At 39.5% G+C, this 21107-nt stretch overlaps 1 protein-coding gene across 2 annotated transcripts in view; it reads left to right on the top strand.

Moving 5' to 3' along the window:
* Window positions 1–18937, top strand: part of LOC141556662 (KRAB domain-containing protein 5-like) — a 35124-nt gene extending 16187 nt beyond the window's left edge. The window contains exons 1-5 of one of the 2 annotated variants that reach the window (XM_074291169.1): window positions 2525–2779; window positions 4304–4356; window positions 8467–8593; window positions 10076–10171; window positions 12277–18937. In XM_074291169.1, coding sequence (XP_074147270.1) covers window positions 2527–2779; window positions 4304–4356; window positions 8467–8593; window positions 10076–10171; window positions 12277–14492 — 2745 coding nt within the window. In that variant the 5' untranslated portion in view covers window positions 2525–2526 and the 3' untranslated portion in view covers window positions 14493–18937. Of the gene's footprint in view, window positions 2780–4303; window positions 4357–4385; window positions 7416–8466; window positions 8594–10075; window positions 10172–12276 lie in introns of those variants that run through there. The other variant, XM_074291179.1, reaches the window with a different exon arrangement.
* Window positions 18938–21107: the final 2170 nt, after the last annotated feature.

Below are 21107 nucleotides of genomic sequence, written 5' to 3'. Positions count from 1 at the left end.
ACTGTAGACAAAATATCTGGGGATGCACCTGCCATGACAAACTCTTCAGATTTCCCCAGCAAATAGAACAATTGACTCCTCAGGGGAAACAGACTGGGAAAAAGTCAAGAAGACTTGGGGCAGAAGAGGGGTCTTCCAGATATAACCCAAGAAGGTCTGCAGAAAATGCCCATGTTGGGGCTTAACCCTTGTGAAGTGCAAATCCCTTCAGACTAGCTCTGCACAAACACCAAGTGGGGAGTTTTGAGGCTAGTGGGGTTTGTCTGGAGCCAAAGTAGGAACCACAGAAACTTTCATCTCTGGAACAGCTTAAGGAGTTGGGGGTCTGAATCTGGAAAGACTGATTGAACCTGCTCTGATTAGGAATTCCAAGCCCAGTTGTGCTGCAGAAATTCTGTCTGTGAGAAGGAACCAGTACACCAGATGAGTATAGTCAGTTGAGGTGGAGGAATTAAGGGAGAAAGGTAAGGATGCTGACTATGGACACTTGTCAATGGGTGGAGTTTTTGATTTCGAGTTCCAGGTCAAAGAGAAAGCTCAAATAAATCTAGAGGCACCACCATCCCCACCCCACAATTAGAGGGACTTACACTAATACTTTAAAAAAAAAAAAAAAGTGGACCAGGAAAGAAGAACCCAATTTAATATGGGAACAGATAAGCCTGGGGTTCATCTTCAGAGGAGGACACTGAAGTAAAAGAAACAAAACAAAAACTGAAAAATCACTTGAGGGGCATTGAGGAAAAACTAAAATATAAAAACAATCCACGAAAAACAAAAATAAAGGTTTAGTCAAGGAGAAAAAGAGAGGCTTAATCAAAACATTTGAAAATTAGAATTGGGCAAAGGGAATCAGCATAGTTATGACAGACCAAGAAATAACAAAACATTATAAAGAATGAAAAAATAGAATGTGAAACATTAAAAAAAATGACAATCTGGAGAACAGATCAAGAAGAAAATATAAGAATAATTAGACTGCCTGAAAGTTGTGACCAAAATAAACCTTGACACAATAATCCTGGAAAAACTGTCCTGCACTAATAGAACAGGAGTGGGGGGGGGGGAATTAGAAAGAAAAAAAATCTATCAATCACCACCTCAATGAAATCAATTGTGGAAAACTCATAGGAATATATTAATGCCAATTTACTGGAGCTACAATTAGAACTTTATAGGATTTATCAGCAACTTCTATTTAAAAAAAAAAAAAAAAAAAAAAAACAGGTCCTGGAATCATATCTATTTACAATCAAAAGAGCTAGGCCTGGAGCCAAAAATATCATGTCCAGTAATATTGAAAGAGAACAAATAGACACTCACCAAACTTGCAGATTTCCAGGACTTCAAACTTGAACTTCATAAAAAAATTTAACATATTAGAGCCAATATCAAACATCAGTTTCAAGGAATTCAATGTGAACAAATAGTTTGTGTTTTTTTTACACAGGAAATGTCTACCATACCTTTAAGATTGACATCATCAATAGGTTTGCTCAAAAGAAAGAGTGAGGCAGAGGTAAGATAAAATTACTTATGTTATACAAATGAAGTGCAGAGGAAGAACAAACAAAAGCATTAGAGTGGAGGACTCCCACCTACTCACATGGGGAATGGGTTCAATAGACAACACTATATATATTCCTTAAAGAACATAGAACTTTTCAAAATCTGTAAAGAAATAAGGGGGAAGAGAGGGAAAGACAGGGAATCCAATGGTATGGGAAGAAGACAAGGGGAGGGATCCATGGATGGGGGAAGGTTAAGTGACAAGTTCAGGAGCAGAATTAAAGCAGAGTCAGCAGAGATAGGAAAGATGTTTGTCCGGTAGATCATCCTCTACAGACTCACAGACAGATAATCTGCTGCTCAGTGAAACCACGTTCCTGAGCCAAGGAGAATAGAGCGTTCCTCAAACCTACATGAAAACCATAAAATTAGCAAATAAATAAATGAATGAAGCTCTGGCCCAACTGGCCCATACGCTTCTCTTCTCGCTCCTGGTTCTTTGCTAAGTTCCTTAGCCCGCCTCAGCTGTCATGCAGTTCCCATAAACTTTGTCCCTTGACTCGGACCTGGGTTCCATCCTGAAGACTCTTGAGACACCTCGGGATACTGGTCTGTGAGCCCACCTTTGGGGAGGGACTTTGATGAATTACCTTTAATTCTCACACTTCTTCCTCCTGTTGCTTTAATGCTACATTTTAGGGCCATTGTGCTTGCAGAGGGTCAAAGACCACAAAGACAGAGGGAGGCCAGCCCGATTCACTGCCTTAAACGGTGCGCAGCATCCCCAGGTCCCGGGAGCGCTTTGCGTCAGTTCCTCAGAGCACAGTCCGCTGCTCTGGATGAGTCTGGGGCAGTTTCAGCAGCGCTGAAGGAGGAGGGGAATCTGGGGGGGAGGAGCGGGGAGGAGGGGCTCTCAGAGAGGACCGGCCTTGGGTGACGGCCCCAGCTGAGCGTAACTTCCGGGGAGGAGTTCGGAGGCCTGGGAGGAGTTTAGGGCAGAAGGGGCACCTTTTCGTGATGGGAGGAGGCGGGGGACTTACGTGGGAGGAGCAGCGAGAGTCCTTAAGTGCCGGCCGTGGTTGGGATTGGAGGAAAGGCTTTGCGCTGGGCTCTCGGGGCTGGGAGACCCTCCCCGACTGGGCTGGAGGAAAGCAGGAAGTCTCTGGGCTGAGCTCGTCTCCCCTCCCGCGGTCCGGATCTGTCCCACTCCTTCCCTCGGAGCTCCGGCCCTTTGTCTTGCGGCGGAGAAGCCTGTGCTCGCCGCTCCCAGGTAGGTCTGAGACAGCATCCCTCATATTTCCTGGCTTCTGTTGGCCGCCCTGGCCCTCGGTCCCCGTCTCTCCTCTGACCTTGCGGGGAGTGACCTCCAGGTCAAGCAAAAGCACCCCTTCTGCCGAGCCTTCCTCCGGACGCGCCCCCCACCCCGAACCTCTCGCGGGCTCCTATTTCTTCCCCTGCATCCTGGCCCCTGCCCAGACTTAGCTCCCGGACTTCGCCCACAGGAGTGCAGCGGACCTGATTTCAGCCTCTGACCCCGGCCCCGGGGCCCAGCTCCCTGTTCCCACCTTCAGACCTAATCTCCTCTTAGGCTCCTTGAGTCCTGCCCTCATATGCCCAGCCCTCAACGTGGACACAGTCCCAAAGCCGCTCTTGTTCCCCCTTAGGAACCCACGGGCCTCAGGCTTGTGACTCCCTGGCTCCGTTTTCCCCTCAGTGACTCCCAGAGCCCCCTCCCCAGCTCCGGGCCAGCCCTTGTGACTCAGCCTTGCTGCCGTCCCCTGGAGCACTTCGGACCTTTAATATTCCTGATCTCCCTGCCGGGACCTGTGGGGCTCTGCCCGACCTCCCGGCCCGGACCTGTGGGGCTCTGCCCGACCTCCCGGCCCGGACCTGTGGGGCTCTGCCCGACCTCCCGGCCCGGACCTGTGGGGCTCTGCCCGACCTCCCGGCCCTAGCCTCACTCCTCCTTCCCAGCCCCTCTTCCTCCAGACCCTCAGGGCTCGATCCCAGACGGGGTTCCTCTTGTCTTAGATGTCCCTTGGTGGCTCCTGGTCAGACTCTCCCTATCCCCCACCTTCCCTGGCTTCCCCTCCCCTAAATCAAGCAATGAGTCTGTTGTCTAGAATTGTAGATGTCAGTTGGGGAAGGAGAATAGGAGGGCAGAGAACTAGTTGGAAGGAGAACTCTGACTCAGGGACCACCGAGGCTCTCACTCATCTCCTCCTTGGAGTCCCAAGTCCCTTGCTCTGTGTGGGAGGGTGGGGAGAGGAGGGAGAAGAGGAGTAAGGGAGGGGATGGGTTTTCCTTTTTGGACCACCTTCATTTCCAATCCTGACCTTCCCTGCTGCCTTCATCCTTCTTAGAGGGGGGGTCTCACCCTCAGTAAGATTGCTTCTTGCTTGTGGAAACTCCGCCCCTTCCTGGGATGGTTCTCCCTCTCCAGCTCCGTTCTGGGGAACCAGGCCTGGGAGGAAGAGTTGGATGGTTTTATCCTGAGGGTCCCAAAGAGGAATCACCCGGAGAAAGATGAGCACTAAGGCACTCAGCCTGAGGCGAAGATTGTGGCTGGGGAAAGGGAGAGGTAAATAAGGGAGGGAATGTCCTGGGGGCTAGGATTTTCTCTTGGCTATCCGAAAGGATTACAATTAAAGGTTAGGTGTTAATTAGAGCTTTGGCTGTTGCTTCATTTGTGGGGCCCAAAAGGGTGGGGGAGCCTAATCCTGAGATTGAAAGATCAGGACCAGGGGAAACTTGACAAAATGTAGTCACTTTGATTGTTTTGCTACCTCCACAGGGAGCCTGGAGCCGGAGGGAATGGGCCCTGGGAGCCTCGGAAGTCCTCCTCAGGTGAGTTCAGGCCATCCCCAGACATCAGCAGTCAAACTATTTCTGTGGATGTAGAAGATGGGCTGTGAAAATAGCAATGTCTCATGCATGGATCATTTCATTACACAAATGAGCATGACCCCTTCTTCTCTATCTCCTTTACTGAATGACTCCCATTTACTATGGGATATTTGTTTTTTGTCCCTTATTCTTTAGCTTCCATTTGCAGGATAGATCACCCTAGATTGCATCTTCAGATCCACTGCTTCCCTTCCCCTTAACTCCTTGGCTTGCATTTGTCTTATTCTATTCCAAACTCAGTTCCATTGTAGGAGAAAATCTATCTCTTGGCTTGTAGGATCTTTTCCTTCTGAAGTGAATTTTTTTGTTTGTTTGTTTTTAATTATTTATTTATTTGTTTGTTTTTTATAATATTATCCCTTGTATCATTTTTCCAAATTATCCTCCCCCCTCCTTCCACTCCCTCCACCCATGACAGGCAATCCCATACATTTTACATGTGTTACAATATAACCTAGATACAATATATGTGTGTAAATACCATTTTCTTGTTGCACATTAAGTATTAGATTCCGAAGGTATAAGTAACCTGGGTAGATAGACAGTAGTGCTAACAATTTACATTCACTTCCCAGTGTTCCATCTCTGGGTGTAGTTATTTCTGTCCATCATGGATCAACTGGAAGTGAGTTGGATCTTCTTTATGTTGAAGATTTCCACTTCCATCAGAGTACCTCTTCATAAAACATTGAAGTGTACAGATTTACATTCACTTCCCAGTGTTCCATCTCTGGGTATAGTTATTTCTGTCCATCACTGATCAATTGGAACTGAATTGGATCTTCTCTATGTTGAAGATATCCACTTCCATCAGAATACATCCTCATATAGTATTGTTGTTGAAGTGTATAATGATCTCCTAGTTCTGCTCATTTCACTCAGCATCAGTTGATGTAAGTCTCTCCAAGCCTCTCTGTATTCATCCTGCTGGTCATTTCTTATAGAACAATAATATTCCATAACATTCATATACCATAATTTACCCAACCATTCTCCAATTGATGAGCATCTGATCATTTTCCAGTTTCTAGCCACTACGAAAAGGGCTGCCACAAACATTTTGGCACATTCAGGTCCCTTTCCCTTCTTTAGTATTTCCTTGGGATATAATCCCAGTAGTAGCACTGCTGGGTCAAAGGGTATGCACAGTTTGATAACTTTTTGGCCATAATTCCAGATTGCTCTCCAGAATGGCCGGATTCTTTCACAATTGCACCAACAATGCATCAGTGTCCCAGTTTTCCCACAGCCCCTCCAACATTCATCATTATTTTTTCCTGTCATCTTAGCCAATCTGACAGGTGTGTAGTAGTATCTCAGAGTTGACTTAATTTGCATTTCTCTGATCAGTAGTGATTTGGAACACTCATATGAGTGGATGTAGTTTCAATTTCATCATCTGAGAATTGTCTGTTCATATCCTTTGGCCATTTATCAATTGGAAAAATGGCTTGATGTCTTATAAATTAGAGCCAGTTCTCTATATATTTTGGAAATGAGACCTTTCTCAGAACCTTTAATTGTAAAAATGTTTTCCCAATTTGTTACTTCCCTTCTAATCTTGTTTGCATTAGTTTTGTTTGTACAAAAGATTCTTAATTTGATGTAATCCAAATTTTCTATTTTGTGATCAATAATGATCTCTAGTTCTCCTTTGGTCACAAATTCCTTCCTCGTCCACAAGTCCGAGAGGTAAACCATCCCATGTTCCTCCAATTTATTTATGATTTCAATCTTTATGCCTAAATCATGGACCCATTTTGATCTTATCTTAGTATGTGGTGTTAAGTGTGGGTCCATGTCTAATTTCTGCCATACTAATTTCCAGTTTTCCTAGCAGTTTTTGTCAAATAATAAATTCTTATCCCAAAAGTTGGGATCTTTGGGTTTATCAAACACTAGATTGGTACAGTTATTGACTATTTTGTCTTGTGAACCTAACCTATTCCACTGATCAACTAATCTATTTCTTAGCCAATAACAAATGGTTTTGGTGACTGCTGCTTTATAATGTAGTTCTAGATCAGGAACAGCTAGGCCACCTTCATTTGATTTTTTTTTTTTTTCATTAATTTCCTTGAAATTGGGTACCTTTTGTTCTTCCACATGAATTTTGTTGTTATTTTTTCTAGGTCATTAAAATAGTTTCTTGGGAGTCTGATTGGTATAGCACTAAATAAATAGGTTAGTTTGGGAAGTATTGTCATCTTTATTATATTCTCTCGGCTTATCCATGAGCAGTGAATGTCTTTCCAACTATTTAAATCTGACTATTTTTGTGGCAAGTTTTTTGTAATTTTGCTCATATAATTCCTGACTTTCCTTTGGTAGATAGATTCTCAAATATTTTATACTATTGACAGTTATTTTGAATGGAATTTCTCTTTGTATCTCTTGCTGTTGGATTTTGTTGGTGATACAAATGCTGAGGATTTATGTGGATTTATTTTGTATCCTGCAACTTTGCTAAAGTTGTGAATTATTTCTAAAAGCTTTTTAGTAGAATCTCTGGGGCTCTCTAAGTATACCATCATATCATCTGCAAAAGAGTGATAGTTTGGTTTCCTCATTACCTACTCTAATTCCTTTAATATCTTTCTCGGCTCTTATTGCCGAGGCTAGCGTTTCTAGTACAATATTGAATAGTAATGGTAATAGTGGGCAACCTTGTTTCACTCCTGATCTTACTGGGAAAGGTTCCAGTTTACAAATGATGCTTACTAATGGTTTTAAATATATGCTCCTGAGTATTTTAAGGAATAGTCTATTTATTCCTATACTCTCAAGTGTTTTTATTAGGAATGGATGTTGGATTTTGTAAAATGCTTTTTCTGCATATTCTCTTGTTTTCTTTGGGAAGAGTTTAATTTTCTATTCCTTTAACTTGACAATTCACAAAAGAAGACCACAGATCCCGGAAGGAGGGAAAAGGGTCTCGGTAAGGAGGAAGCCTTCAGAATGGAGAGCTCGATCAGAAAAGTCCCAAAGAAGTAGAGCCAGTGAGTAAAGAGTAGCTGAGCTTTTTCCTTCAAAACAGGTTGGGAATTCATTAGCCCCCCCGTCATTGGTAAAGGTGGGCTTTGGGATGCTTGTATAGGAACGAGGTTTGGAATAGCTTCTCTTGGAGGGAGGTAAGGAATCAGAGATCAGTTATCAATGTGTAAAAGGACTGCCTTCCTTTAATAAGAACCCGCACTATGGATAAAGAAGGGACTCAAGGGACTCTAGAGAAGAGCAGTCCTTGGGAATCTCAAAAAATGTAAAAGAGCAATGCATTCCTCAATTATTCATATGTGAAAAAATAGAATAAAGATAATGAAAGGTGAAATATGGATTATTCATAGATCATGTTGTGGTCAAGGTAACAATTTTAAATAAAGGCTTAAACTGTTTTGCCCATGACAACATCATCCCCAGAGTGACCTCAGACTGTCAATATAACAACAGATAATTCTACCTGACTTCACTGAAAATTATCTCCCACCACTTAGTGCAGTCCAAAGTCTGATGAATATCTCTTCAGAATCCTCTTCATGTTTTCATCAGATAAGACTTTATTCCAGCTTCTTGAAAAGAAAAATACACCTTTTCTTTAACTTTGGTCTCATTTAAAATATTAACATAAAACTTTCTCTCCCAGAGTGTGCTGTGCTTGCCAGCTTCTCACAAACTTTGCAGAATTCTCTTTAGCATATTTCACTTCAATCTATTTTTCTGTGAAGGAGATTTTCTGTTACTCCCTTGTTCTCCACAGATTCACTTACATCACAGATAGAGTACAAACTTTTCTCTGATTCCACAAGGAGATACATTCCATAATAAGATATTTCTCAGCTTCATTCCAACTGATCCTGTAAAAACTTTTCTAAAATTCAATAAAACATCCTTACCATGGATTCAGGAGTGAACTCTGACACTTAAAAAATGGTATAACTTTTGAGCAAATCTCTTCTTTTTGCTTCAGTTTTCTGCTCTAAATAGAAAAAAAGTTGGAATTTTTAATTTTCAAGTGCCTTTCTGCTCTGTGTCTGATGACTTTTGGTGCTTTAGGTTTTGGTGACATTCAAGGATGTGGCTGTGGACTTTACTCAAGAGGAGTGGGGCCTCTTAGAACCTCCTCAGAAGGACTTGTACAAAGGAGTCATGTTAGAGAATGCCCAAAACCTTCTCTCTCTGGGTAAGAACATTTCTCCTGTAATTCTCAATCTGCAATCAAAGAGCATATCTTCATTCCCTAGAATGCAGGCTTTGGGGGATATCACTTAGAAAGGGGAAAGTGCTGGTTTCCTGTGTCCATGCAACAGGGTCCTTCTGCATGTCTTTGCATTGTATGGTAGGAATCTGAGGGAGTCCTTTGTTATTGCTGAAGCCATCTCTTACCAATTCTAGGGAACTATAAGTCAAAAATCAAATCAGCATGGAAATATCTCAAACTGGGAGCTGATCTCAGAGGATATTTTGTCTGACCTCTATCTGGACCCTCATTTGTCTGCTAAAGCTCTGAAAATTGCCAGGCAACTTGCAATCTTATACAACCCGTTCCTCTTTGGGATGAGTCTAGCATTTGGAATATTCTTTTTACAAGCATCAGTTTGTAGCAGAAGTACCTAGTTGTCCTAAGTACAGGAAGTTTGCCCCAAATCTTCCTTCCTATTGTCCTCAAATTCCAGCAGTGGAATTTGGAATGGGAAAGAAATAGAAGGGAATAAGCATTTCTTTTCACCTATTTGCCGGGTGTTGTGTCATATTGTTTAAGAAGAAGTACATTATTTCCCCTAGTCTAAGTACTCCCATTAAAAAGAAAAGACAGAAGGAGAAAGTGTTGATAAAACATTGATAAAAGATAAAAACAAACAAAAAAAATATTTTGTCAATTTAATACATTAACCTTCCAAGTTAGGTGACATTGTTATCCCCAGTTGAATGTTGAACAAACTGATGCAACCAGTTTAATTTACTCACCAAAGGATACACAGCTAATAATTGTCCATGGCTTATTTTAAACTCAGGTACACCTGACTCTATGCCCATATTTCTCTCCAACACACTCCCAACTTCCTTTACTTTCTAGCTAATGGAAACTAAGGAATGAATATGTCCATTTATGAAGAATGGGTGCCCAGACTAACCCCTCTTAATTTGGCTTGATGCTGTTCAGGCCCAGTCATCCTTTTTACTCAAGTATGGGGTTAGAAGTTTATGCTGGAATGGAGTTTAACAGGATAGATGGAGGGAAGAGCATTTTCTTCTTTCTTAGAATAGGTTGTACAACAGGATGATGTGGCAAATCCTACCAAGAGTTACGAGCATTTCAGGGCAGCTAGGTGGCTCAGTGGATAGAGCACCAGCCCTGAAGTCAGAAGGACCTGAGTTCAAATCTGGATCAGACACTTAACACTTTTTAGCTGTGTGACTCTGGACAAGTAACCTAACCCCAACTGCCTCAGCAAAAAGGAAAAAAACACACACATAAAAACCTACTTGTACAACAGGATGATGTAGCAAACCCCATCATGGGTTACTAACATTTTAAGCTTTAATGGGTGAAAACAAATTCATTTTTTTATTGTAATGGGGTGAATTTCAAAGTGGAACACCTCTGGATCCTTATCCTATTTCTTAAAGAGAACTAAAATTTGATTTTCTCCTTCATGCCCAGGACTTCCAGTTCCCAGAGAAGATGTGATCTCTTATTTTGAACAAAGGGAAGTACCCTGGATGCTGGACCAAGAAGGCCTGAGGAGCAGCTCTCTAGGTGAGTGAGCTGAAAACAGGGACATGAGAGTTGTGGTTACAAGAAGCTTACCTAGGGGTTACCATGAAGTTTTGGGGGCAGATTTGGGGCAGAAAGGCAAGCTGTGGGATTCTTTTTCAGATTTTTTTGGCAGTGGCTTCCTGGGCTAGTCACTGAATCTTGGTTTCCCATCTATAAAATAAGTGAGTTTCATGCCATCACTTTTTGGTCCTTTCCAGTGATCACCCATCATCCTATGAGTAGTCATTATTTGGAATTTGAAGTCATGGAATCCTCCTGAAATTGCCAAAAAGCCACTAACCAATCAAAATTATTTGTTTATTATTATCAATAAGAAATATATTTCTATTGGTTCATGACAAGTATTGCATAAAATACCAAATGTACTCCAAGGTTAATTGCAAATATTCCTTTATGGGTTAAAAATAATGTGAAATATACAAAATAATCTTTTAAAAGACAGAATTTCTTCAGATATTACTTTGCTACCACTGGTAAAGTGGCAACTATGTCACTGAAATTTTACTTCCAGACAGAAGAAGAATAACATAAACAGAGTATACATTCACATTAGAAAATAACCTTACCATTTTAACAAGTAGTGCTTCAAGGTCAGTTTTACAAAAAGGTTTTGGTCTTCCATGATGATTTACTGTGCATTGCTAGTGACCATGGTTTTCAAGTAGCCTGCCATCACTGCTGCAAGTATAGAAACCCACATAGCATCTAGATCTCCTGATTATAGGTTTGATGACATGTGATTGATTACCAGGCAGCCCAAGAATGAGCGCTATCTTTGAAATCACTGCAGAAAGATAATTATTAAGGTAGATATTTGCACATACTTGTGCCAAAGGACAATTCACCCTTTAAAGTAGCACTGAAAATTTTGGGGTCAGATACCTTGGATCATTGTCTTGATTCTTCAAGGGGCTTTTGAACTTCTAAAGAAGAAAGAGGTGCCATAGAATGATTAACTCAATATTCAGTAAGACATTTTTAGATGTGGATAATTTCATGCTTTTTAAAAAAAAAAACTGTCTTTATTATACAGAGGGATCTAATGATAATTTTTAAGAAATAAGTAATGGCCATCTAAAAAAATAGTGGATCAGAAGAAAATCACTGTCCTCGGATAAAATATCAAAAAAAAATTAGTGTTAGTGTAATGCCAGAGAAACTGAGGCAAGACAGATTGGTTTTTAATCTTTCAATATAGAGTTTTAGGCTAGGTAGCTGAAATGGGACTCTTGTCCAAAGAATTCTGCACAGAAACATTAAGGCAGGGAACTTATATAGGATTTTAACTAATTAGGATTTGCAAACAGAATACATAACCTGGGTATACAATTATAGAGGACACAAAGATAAATGGGGGTGAAGACACTGGGTGGGCAGATAAGGCATAATTCCAGGGAAGGATCATAACTTAATCCCGACAGGATAGGGGTTAAGATAAGAAGGTCATAGGCAGGAGACTGTGAGGTGAGGGACTATATTCCAACAAGGATTGAGATAATGCACCTGGAGTTTATGATATATATATATAATAATATATACAATAATATATAAAGGTGACTGGAGCTCCAAGGGTTTTTACTGACTCAATTCACCCAGTCCTAATGGCAGGGAAGGGGTAGGGTAGGGAAATCAGTGCATAACATTAGTATTCTGAATATGACCTCAAATAATGTAACAGAAAAAAGTTGAAAATGACCCCTAAGAAAGTGGAGACAATGAAAGGGATAGAAAAAATTGAGAGTGGAGATAATTTGCTAAATAGTATAGGTAGAGCATGCCCATTCACAGGATATAAATTCCAGTCTCAACCATTCTGAGCTGATGGCCTGAGCTATTCACATAGTAAGAATGAAGTCACTTTCTGTGTTGTCACAAGTTTACTGTGAGGATCCAATATATTTGTGCACGAAGCTCATTAGAAATTAAATTATCCTCATAATACGTACTAATGGGATTTTTAAATGATAGATTCTGCCAATTAAAGAAACTTGAGTTTCTGTTCTATTTATGGAAGGAAGGGGATATAAAGATATGGTTGTGAGCAGTCTGTATTCAATTTATTGTTGACTTTTTTTTTTCCCTAGAAAGAGATATTATACTTGACATGAAGGAAAAGATAACAGAACAAAGCCTTTCTGTGAAAGAAACTCACAAACCAAGAGTCATCAGTGATGGTCCTGGTAACATCACTTGGAAAGAGACCTGTGGTACACATGAGAAACTCCACATTGGAGAGAAATCTGAGCATAACCAAAAGAGTTTCACAGAAAGGAGAGCTTTTACTACACATAGCAGAAATGACACTGCAGAGAAACCTTATGAATGTAACCAGTGTGGAAAGGCTTTTGCAAAAAGGGGAAGGCTTAGTATACATCAGAGAATCCATACCGGAGAGAAACCTTATAAATGTACCCAATGTGGAAAGGCTTTTACATGGAAGGGTAAATTGATTGGACATCAGAGAATCCACACTGGAGAGAAACCATATAAATGTAACCAATGTGGAAAGGATTATAGAGAAAAGGGAGCTCTTATTGTACATCAGAGAATCCACACTGGAGAGAAACCTTATGAATGTAATCAATGTGGAAAAGCTTTTACAAAAAGGGAATCTCTTACTGTGCATCAACGAATCCACACGGGAGAGAAACCTTATAAATGTAACCAATGTGGAAAGGCTTTTACACGGAGGGGCAAATTGATTGGACATCAGAGAATCCACACTGGAGAGAAACCATATAAATGTAACCAATGTGGAAAGGATTATAGGGAAAAGGGTGCTCTTATTGTACATCGGAGAATTCATACTGGAGAGAAACCTTATGAGTGTAATCTGTGTGGAAAGGCTTTTAGGCAAAAAGGAGCTCTTATTGTACATCAGAGAATCCACACTGGAGAGAAACCTTATAAATGTAACAAATGTGAAAAGGCTTTTACAGAAAGGGAATCTCTCACGGTACATCAGAGAATCCACACTGGGGAGAAACCTTATGAATGTAACCAGTGTGGAAAGGCTTTTACAAAAAGGGAATCTCTTACTGTACATCAGAGAATCCACACTGGAGAAAAACCTTATGAATGTAACCAGTGTGGAAAAGCTTTTTCAAAAAGGGAATCTCTTACTGTACATAGAAGAATCCACACTGGAGAGAAACCTTATAAATGTAATCAATGTGGAAAGGCTTTTACACAAAGGGGAGCTCTTACTGGACATCAGAGAATCCATACTGGAGAGAAACCTTATAAATGTAACCAATGTGGAAAGACTTTCAAATATAAGAGTAATCTTCCTCTACATCAGAGAATCCACACTGGAGAGAAACCTTATGAATGTAATCAGTGTGGAAAGGCTTTTAGGCAAAAGGGAGCTCTTATTGTACATCAGAGAATCCACACTGGAGAGAAACCTTATGAATGTAACCAGTGTGGAAAGGCTTTTAGAGAAAGGAGAGCTCTTACTGGACATCAGAGAATCCATACTGGAGAAAAACCTTATGAATGTAACCAGTGTGAAAAGACATTTACAAAAATGGGAAGGCTTATTGTACATCAGAGAATCCACACTGGAGAGAAACCATATGAATGTATCCAGTGTGGAAAGACTTTCAGGTATAAGAGAGTTCTTACTGCACATCAACGAATCCACACTGGAGAGAAACTTTATGAATGTAACCAGTGTGAAAAAACTTTTATTTATAAGTTTAATCTTTCTATGCATCAGAAAATCCACACTGGAGGAAAACTTTATGAATGTAACCAATGTGGAAAGGCTTTTACAGAAAGGGAATCTTTTACTGTACATCAGAGAATCCACACTGAAGAGAAGAAACCTTATAAATGTAACCAATGTGGAAAGGCTTTTACAAAAAGAGAAGTTCTTACTGTCCATCAAAGAATCCACACTGGAGAGAAACCTTATAAATGTAACCAGTGTGGAAAGGCATTTACAAAAAGGGAAGTTCTTACTGTCCATCAAAGAATTCACACTGGAGAGAAGCCTTATAAATGCAATCAGTGTGGAAAGGATTATAGAGAAAAGGGAGCTCTTATTGTACATCAGAGAATTCACACTGAAGAGAAACCTTATGAATGTAACCAGTGTGGAAAGAATTTTAGGCAAAAGGGAGCTCTTATTGTTCATCAGAGAATCCACACTGGAGAGAAACCTTATGAATGTAACCAGTGTGGAAAGGCTTTTAGACAAAAAGGAGCTCTTAATGTACATCAGAGAATCCACACTGGAGAGAAACCTTGTAAAATAATCACTATGGGAAGGCTTTTACATGGAGGAGTAAGTTGATTGGACATCAGAAAATCCACACTGGAGGGAAACTTGAATATAACCAATGTGGAAAGGCTCTTGAAATGGAATCTCTTACACACATCAGATAATGCACACTGGAGAGAAATGTTGTCAATATAACCAGTATGACAAGGATTTTATATAAAAACCTGGTTATTGGTAGATTTGTGATGAAATAGAAAGACACTGCAATAAGGAGGAAAATGAATTAGGGAGAAAACATTGGGAGAAAATGATGTGCTGCTAATACCTTCTATACTTAGTCTTTTCTTGCTATAACCCAATAGGGAAGGTGAGGAAGGGAAAATTAAAGATACCTACAGATGTCAGTCAGCTTATTGGATTCTTTTTTTCTACCTGATCACCTACTTGAAAGGTATCCTGGTGGAATAGAAAGACTGCTATGTTTGGAGTCAAGAGGACATTGGTTGAAACTCTGGTTCTGTACCCCTATGGCCTTGGGAAATTAATTGTAATGGTGCATTCAGGCTAGAATATGGGTCTCTTTCATCTCTAAATTCTTTGAGAAAGCAAAGAGATCTTTGAAGATGAATCCTACCTTTCAATGACACATATTCCTTGGACCTCAGCTTTAGATTAGGGCTAAGAATTCAGGTGACTTCACTAAGCTTTGAGTATTATTGGCAGTTTGTCTACTCAGCAAGATATATGAAATTCTTAAGCTAGATCTTTGTTGAATTAGGAAATTTGCACATCATTCCTAAATCAACAGCTCTTTCTGCAGCTAGTGCAATAGTTTTCTTGTCATATTTGTTTACACAGAAAATGTTTCTTTAAGATGCTTTTAAGAATGACTTTAGTCTTAAGTTTCAGTTTACATTCATCACAATGACAGTAATTAACCCAAAAGTTGGAAATAGTGTTGGGAGGCTATAGAATTAGACACAACAATACAATGTATGCAATTGTGAATTGGTCCAACTACATAATGTAAATGCAAGAAAGAAAATAAATGCTCTTTAGTTAGAGAATGTCTAAACAAATTGTGATAATGAACATATTGGAGTATTGTGCCAAGAGACAGAGTTAATAGGAAGAACTCAGAGAAGCTTGGGGATATGTGAATGAATGGAGAAACTATATATAGTGTGAATCAATTTGAAATTCCTTGCAGCCTTGTAGATGAATGTTTGTGTTCATCCTGTGTAATTCTTGCCTATGTTTCAAAGAAGTTCACAGAGGATCACTCCACACTCCAATATGATGGAATCTTTCCTCATTTTCTCTTAGCATGTCAAGGGCATTTGCGTATTGTTTTTGCTATCCACCCCTTAGGGTTTTTCCTTACCATGTGACAAGCTTATCTTGTACAATTCTTTCATGTGAAGTATGAGCAATGTCAATTATCCCAACAGAGGACACCAAGAATTTTCAGAAAATGCTTTGATCAGCCAGCACAAGACTCTTGACCAATGGAGAGAGGCAACTGCCTATGGAGATACCAAGTAGACATAAATTAGCTTCTGCAATCTTTTAATTTTATGATCTGTGCTAACAAAGGGAAACCACAACTCTGGGACCATACAATCTGTTGTTCTCAGATTTATATTCAGTAGAAATGGGGGCCATCACCAGTTGTCTTGGTCTGTCTTTGCTGTTGGGCTCAGAGGATTCTAATAGACTGAGTGAGGTTGATGACTGCACAGATATGTCTCACTGAAACCCAAGTCACTTGCAAATCAAGACCTGACCTGCTGGTGGCGTCAGTGCTGTTGGAGAAAGAAGGAACAACAAGAAGCTTCATAGAAGAAGCTCATGAGTTCAAAAGTTGTGTTGCTTTCAGCTAAATGCAAATATTCAGTTTTCTCCTCACTTTTAATTGTGGAAAAAATCTGAGCTAAGTTAAATTTTCATAAAACACTCCAAATTCAAAAAGAATTGTTCTCATCAACTCCTGTAAATCATTTCATGTTAAGAAATTTATTATTTTCTATAGGTTTAACTATTCTGATTCAGTTCTAAAATGTCCATTTTTCTCTGTACTAGCCAAGATGATGCTATTCCTGGAAATATTGTCCCTAGATATTTTTGTACAAAAAAGAAAATTTGTTCTGTCAGTTATTTCTGCAAGATTCTGGTGGAAAGTATCAACATTTTTTTTTTTCCTGAGGCTGGGGTTAAGTGACTTGCCCAGGGTCACACAGCTGGGAAGTGTTAAGTGTCTGAGATCAGATTTGAACTTGGGTCCTCCTGAATTCAAGGCTGGTGCTCTATCCACTACGCCACCTAGCTGCCCCAAGTATCAACTTGATGATGAAGAGAGGGGCTGTTAGCAACTCCCATTTTAGACTTTCAACTAATCATGGTGATCCTGCCCCCAGGATGGTGTCAGTTCTTTAAGGATTTATAATGTTTTCCCCTCTTCCCAACTTGCATTTTTTGTTCTATCCTTAAATCCACTCTTTAGTAGTGCTCAGAGATTTGGGCTTCAGTTGACAAGATTTTACCTGTGACAAGTGGGCCTGGTGCTTTTCTTCTCAAGGAAGGCTTAAGCTTATAGAATCTGCTTGGAAGCCATTGTCATCTCATTAAATCTGATAGTCTTAAAGCCATCTCACCAGTTTCACCTGGTTTGCTGCGCAATCCCTTCAGTGATAGTGAAGATACTCCATTGTTTTAGTTTCTCTCTCCAGCTCATTTTATAGAGGAGGAAACAGGCAAACAGGGGTAAGTGACTTGCCCAGGGTCACACACCTGATCAATGTCAGAGGCAGGATTAAACATCTGAAGTTGAAGCTTCTTGATTCCCAGCAGTACTCCCAAGCAGCCTTTGGTCTCACATTGAGGGACACTGAGTATGGAGAACATTTGTTATTGTGACTCCTAAAATCATGCCCAACTCTTGAGTGAGTATTATGTCATCCAGTCAATAGCCAAGTGACTTCTTTGTTCAAAGAAGTAATCCCATTGTCCCGTTTTCAATCCAGGCCAGGGCTGCTGAGATTAAAGGTGGCTCACAAGTATAACTTCCACATAAACTTCCATATTCATTTTTATCATCAATGGCCAATCTATCAGATAAGATCATTTCTTATTAAAAATCAACACCACCATCTTGGTACTGAAAAGTCTCTTACTTAATCAAATTGGACAACTTTTTAGCAATCTTTTCCCCAAGGCTAATGAGATTTTTGTGAGCTTTTCCAAAGAGAAGGACTCAGGGCTCCTATTAAATTAGACTTATTTTCAGAAGGGGAGGATTTAAAAGGTCTTTTGTACTTTTTCCAAGCAGAAAGGTATCATTATTTTGTATTGAAATAAAACCTGCTCAAATACTGAGTTGCTAACCTCACTTTTAAGTAGCTTAATTCATCATTTGGCATCTAGATCCAAAGAGTTTATTTAGTAAAAGTATACTTCCATTACCCTCTAGAAGTCATTTTTTAAATTAGTAATTCATACACAAGGGTTTCCCAGAAATCCCAATACAAGAAATATAAAGTGCTAGAGGTTTTATGAAATAAGGTTTTTGACCAATGGCATCAATTCAGTTGAATATATCTCCTAATTATGTTACATAGAAAATCATTATCAATTTGACACCCTGGACTAATTGAATTCGGCAACCAGGAAGGAATTCTGGGGGGCTCCTTTCTTAAGGTTATCAGAAAGGCACAGAATCAAAATCTTCCTTGGTAAGAGTGACCTGTGTTAGAGCTTTGTCTATTCCGACTTGTGGGTCATAAAGGGTGGGGGAATCAGTACCCTGAGACAAGGACCCAGGACCAGTTGGAGAAACTTAACAAAATGGTATCACTTTGATAACTGCTACTTCCACAGGGAGCCTGAAGTCAGAAGGAATGGGCCCTGGGAGCTTTAACTCTCAAGTGAGTGATATCAACAATCATGACCATTTCTATAGACATGGAGGATGGGCTATGAAGCTATCACTATCTTAAGGATCATTTCTTTATAAAAACAGGAATTAGGTTGAACTCTAGTTGAAGGGCAAAGAGGAAGGGAAACTACAAAAGGAAAAATGAGATGAGAACAGAAGAGATGAACAAATGTCTATAAAACCTGAAGTACGGTATTGATAGGGATGAACTCTGAAACTGTGTCCCCTTACATTTGTAAAAGAAGGAAGATTCAGAGTCTCAGGCCTTCCTGTGAAAGTATTTGTTCCCAGATAAGCTGTCTCATTCAATTGGAGATCTTGGTCAAAGCACACTCCATTGATCTTTTGGGGTGGCCCAGATCTTCAGGAAATTCCAGACTTTGAGAAAGAGGAAAAAGCTTTCAGTGATTTCCTTCAATTGGAGATAATGATCCCATAATTAGTTCAAACTGCCCCCACCCCCAAGATTTGCTCATAAAATAGGTTGCTGTTCATACACTTTTTGCAAATCTCTTCATTAAAAATTTGCCCATTAAGGGAATTCCCTCTTAGCAAACAATAAAACTTCCTTTTGCCACAAACAGATTTCAGGGGTTCATGAATTCTTTCATGTTGGACCTGTGCCAAGACCAGAGGGTACTCTCACCTCAATTCTCTACCACTAGAACTGCATCAGTATCTTCTAAATGGGGCAACAGAGAAATATGCATATTTCTTTGTCACATATGGAACTTCTACACAAATTCACTACTGAGATACAAAGATACTGCCCACAAATGTAAGAAGGTGGAAATAATCATATCCTTTCATTCACTAATGAAATAAGGATGGTAACTGGTCCTGGTTCAAGGGTCACCAACAAAAGATATAAATCTAAATGGAGATTTATCAGTAACATGTTAATAATGACTGAGTCACAGAGCAAATTTCAAAAGTGCTAAATTTTCAAAAGAAAATGGGGATGATTAAACAACATCCTCAATTTTCTGGGATTCAGCTAAAATAGTGGGGGGGGTTGGAGGGACATAGACTTAAAGTCTCACATTAAGTATATACAAAAAGAAGATTAAATCTGCATTCTAAAAAGTAGAAAAATGAATAAAGCAAAAATCAATATAAATATCAAGATATTTAAATTAGATGGGAAGTAGATAAATTGTAAGTAAAAAAATGATAATGGAAAATAGCTTCTTTGAAATGATTAATAATAATCAATCTGATTGAAAAGAACAGAAAAAAAGTCAATAAAATAATGAGGTTAGTTTTGTGTTGTTTTGTTTTGTTTCACTTGAAAAATGACAAAGCTGTCCCAGGACCATGAGAAAGGCTCTATGTAGTTCCCTGTAAGCCATATTATGAGGGTTTCTGGACACATTAGTGGGACTGCCTGGCAATCTAAAGGCCCAAAAGGCTACCCCTGTGAAATCAGGGTCTATCAGATATGTGACATTGCCATACCCAGATCTACTGACCAGATAAGCTTGCATATGAAAGGAAGATCAGCCTTGTCTACTCAAGCTTAAGAACACTGGCATCTTTACTGAATGCCCTGTTAATGCTATAATTAAATAAATCTCCTTTTACTTATGGAAATCCCTAGGAATATCTAATTTTTACTTGACATCTAAATAATATTGGCTCCATTATATTCTTCTAAGTAAAGCTAGAAACAGGCTACCACCCCTGTTTTTCAATCTTCTTCCCCCTCTTTAGTTTGCTTCTTTACATCCTCCTTGGAGCTCCTTCCAGTAACTCTTCCTGAGCCACAGACTTTTCCACATTTAATATGGATTTTTCCATGTAGCCAACTTTGACAAAATCTCCCACTTTATCTTTTAATCTTCCTTTTTACCATATTATTTTCTAATGATCTGCTCCTTTTTGGGTGTGTGGGTGTGTGTGTGTGTGTGTGTGTTATTCCACTCTATCTCATGACTTTAAATTCATATTAAAGTTTTGTTGTGATCCTGGGCTAGGGGGACACTTTCCCAAGCTTCTAGCCTTGGAATTTGAGGTCTGACTGTTGGCCTGTCCCAAGCATGGGCTCTTAGTGATGCTTTGCTGGGGTATGGCCTGCTCCTTCCTGGCTTGGGGGCCATCAGTATTAGACTGCATTCTCCTTTGACCTTAGTGAGACAGATCTTCCCTGATGAACTTTTTTTTTATTAAAACTTTTTATTTTTTTAAAACATATGCATGAATTTGTTTTGGTACATATTTACTTTCTTTTTTTGATCTGATTTATCTTGTGCAGCAAGAGAATTTTATAAATATCTTGATACATATTGGATTTAACATATATTTTAACACGCTTAACATATATTGAATTGTTTGTTATCTAGAGAAGGGGGAAGCAGAAAATTTGAAACACAAAGCTATGCAAGGTCAATGTCAAATTATCTGTGCATAAATTTTGAAAATAAACAGTTTTATTTAAAAAAATATGCATGGAAAATTCTTCAACATTAGCCCTTGCAAAACCTTATGTTCCCCCTCCTCTTTCACCCATCCTGTCCTCTAGATAGTAGGTAGTCCAATATATGTTAAACATGATAGAAATATCTTAAAGCCAATATATGCATGCATATTTATACAATTATCTTGCCACACAAGAAAAATCAAACCAGAAAAAAAAGATAAAGAAAATTTAAAAAAAAATAATCCTCTCTCTGAGTGCAAATGACTCTTTTCATAATAAGACCATTGGAAATGGTCTGAATTATCTCATTGTTGAAGAGAGCCATGTCCATCAG

Source organism: Sminthopsis crassicaudata, chromosome 1 (genome assembly GCF_048593235.1).
Source record: "Sminthopsis crassicaudata isolate SCR6 chromosome 1, ASM4859323v1, whole genome shotgun sequence".
NCBI classification, from domain to species: Eukaryota; Metazoa; Chordata; class Mammalia; order Dasyuromorphia; family Dasyuridae; genus Sminthopsis; species Sminthopsis crassicaudata.
Note: the sequence above shows the minus strand (reverse complement) of the source record. Positions and strands in the feature narration are given on the sequence as shown.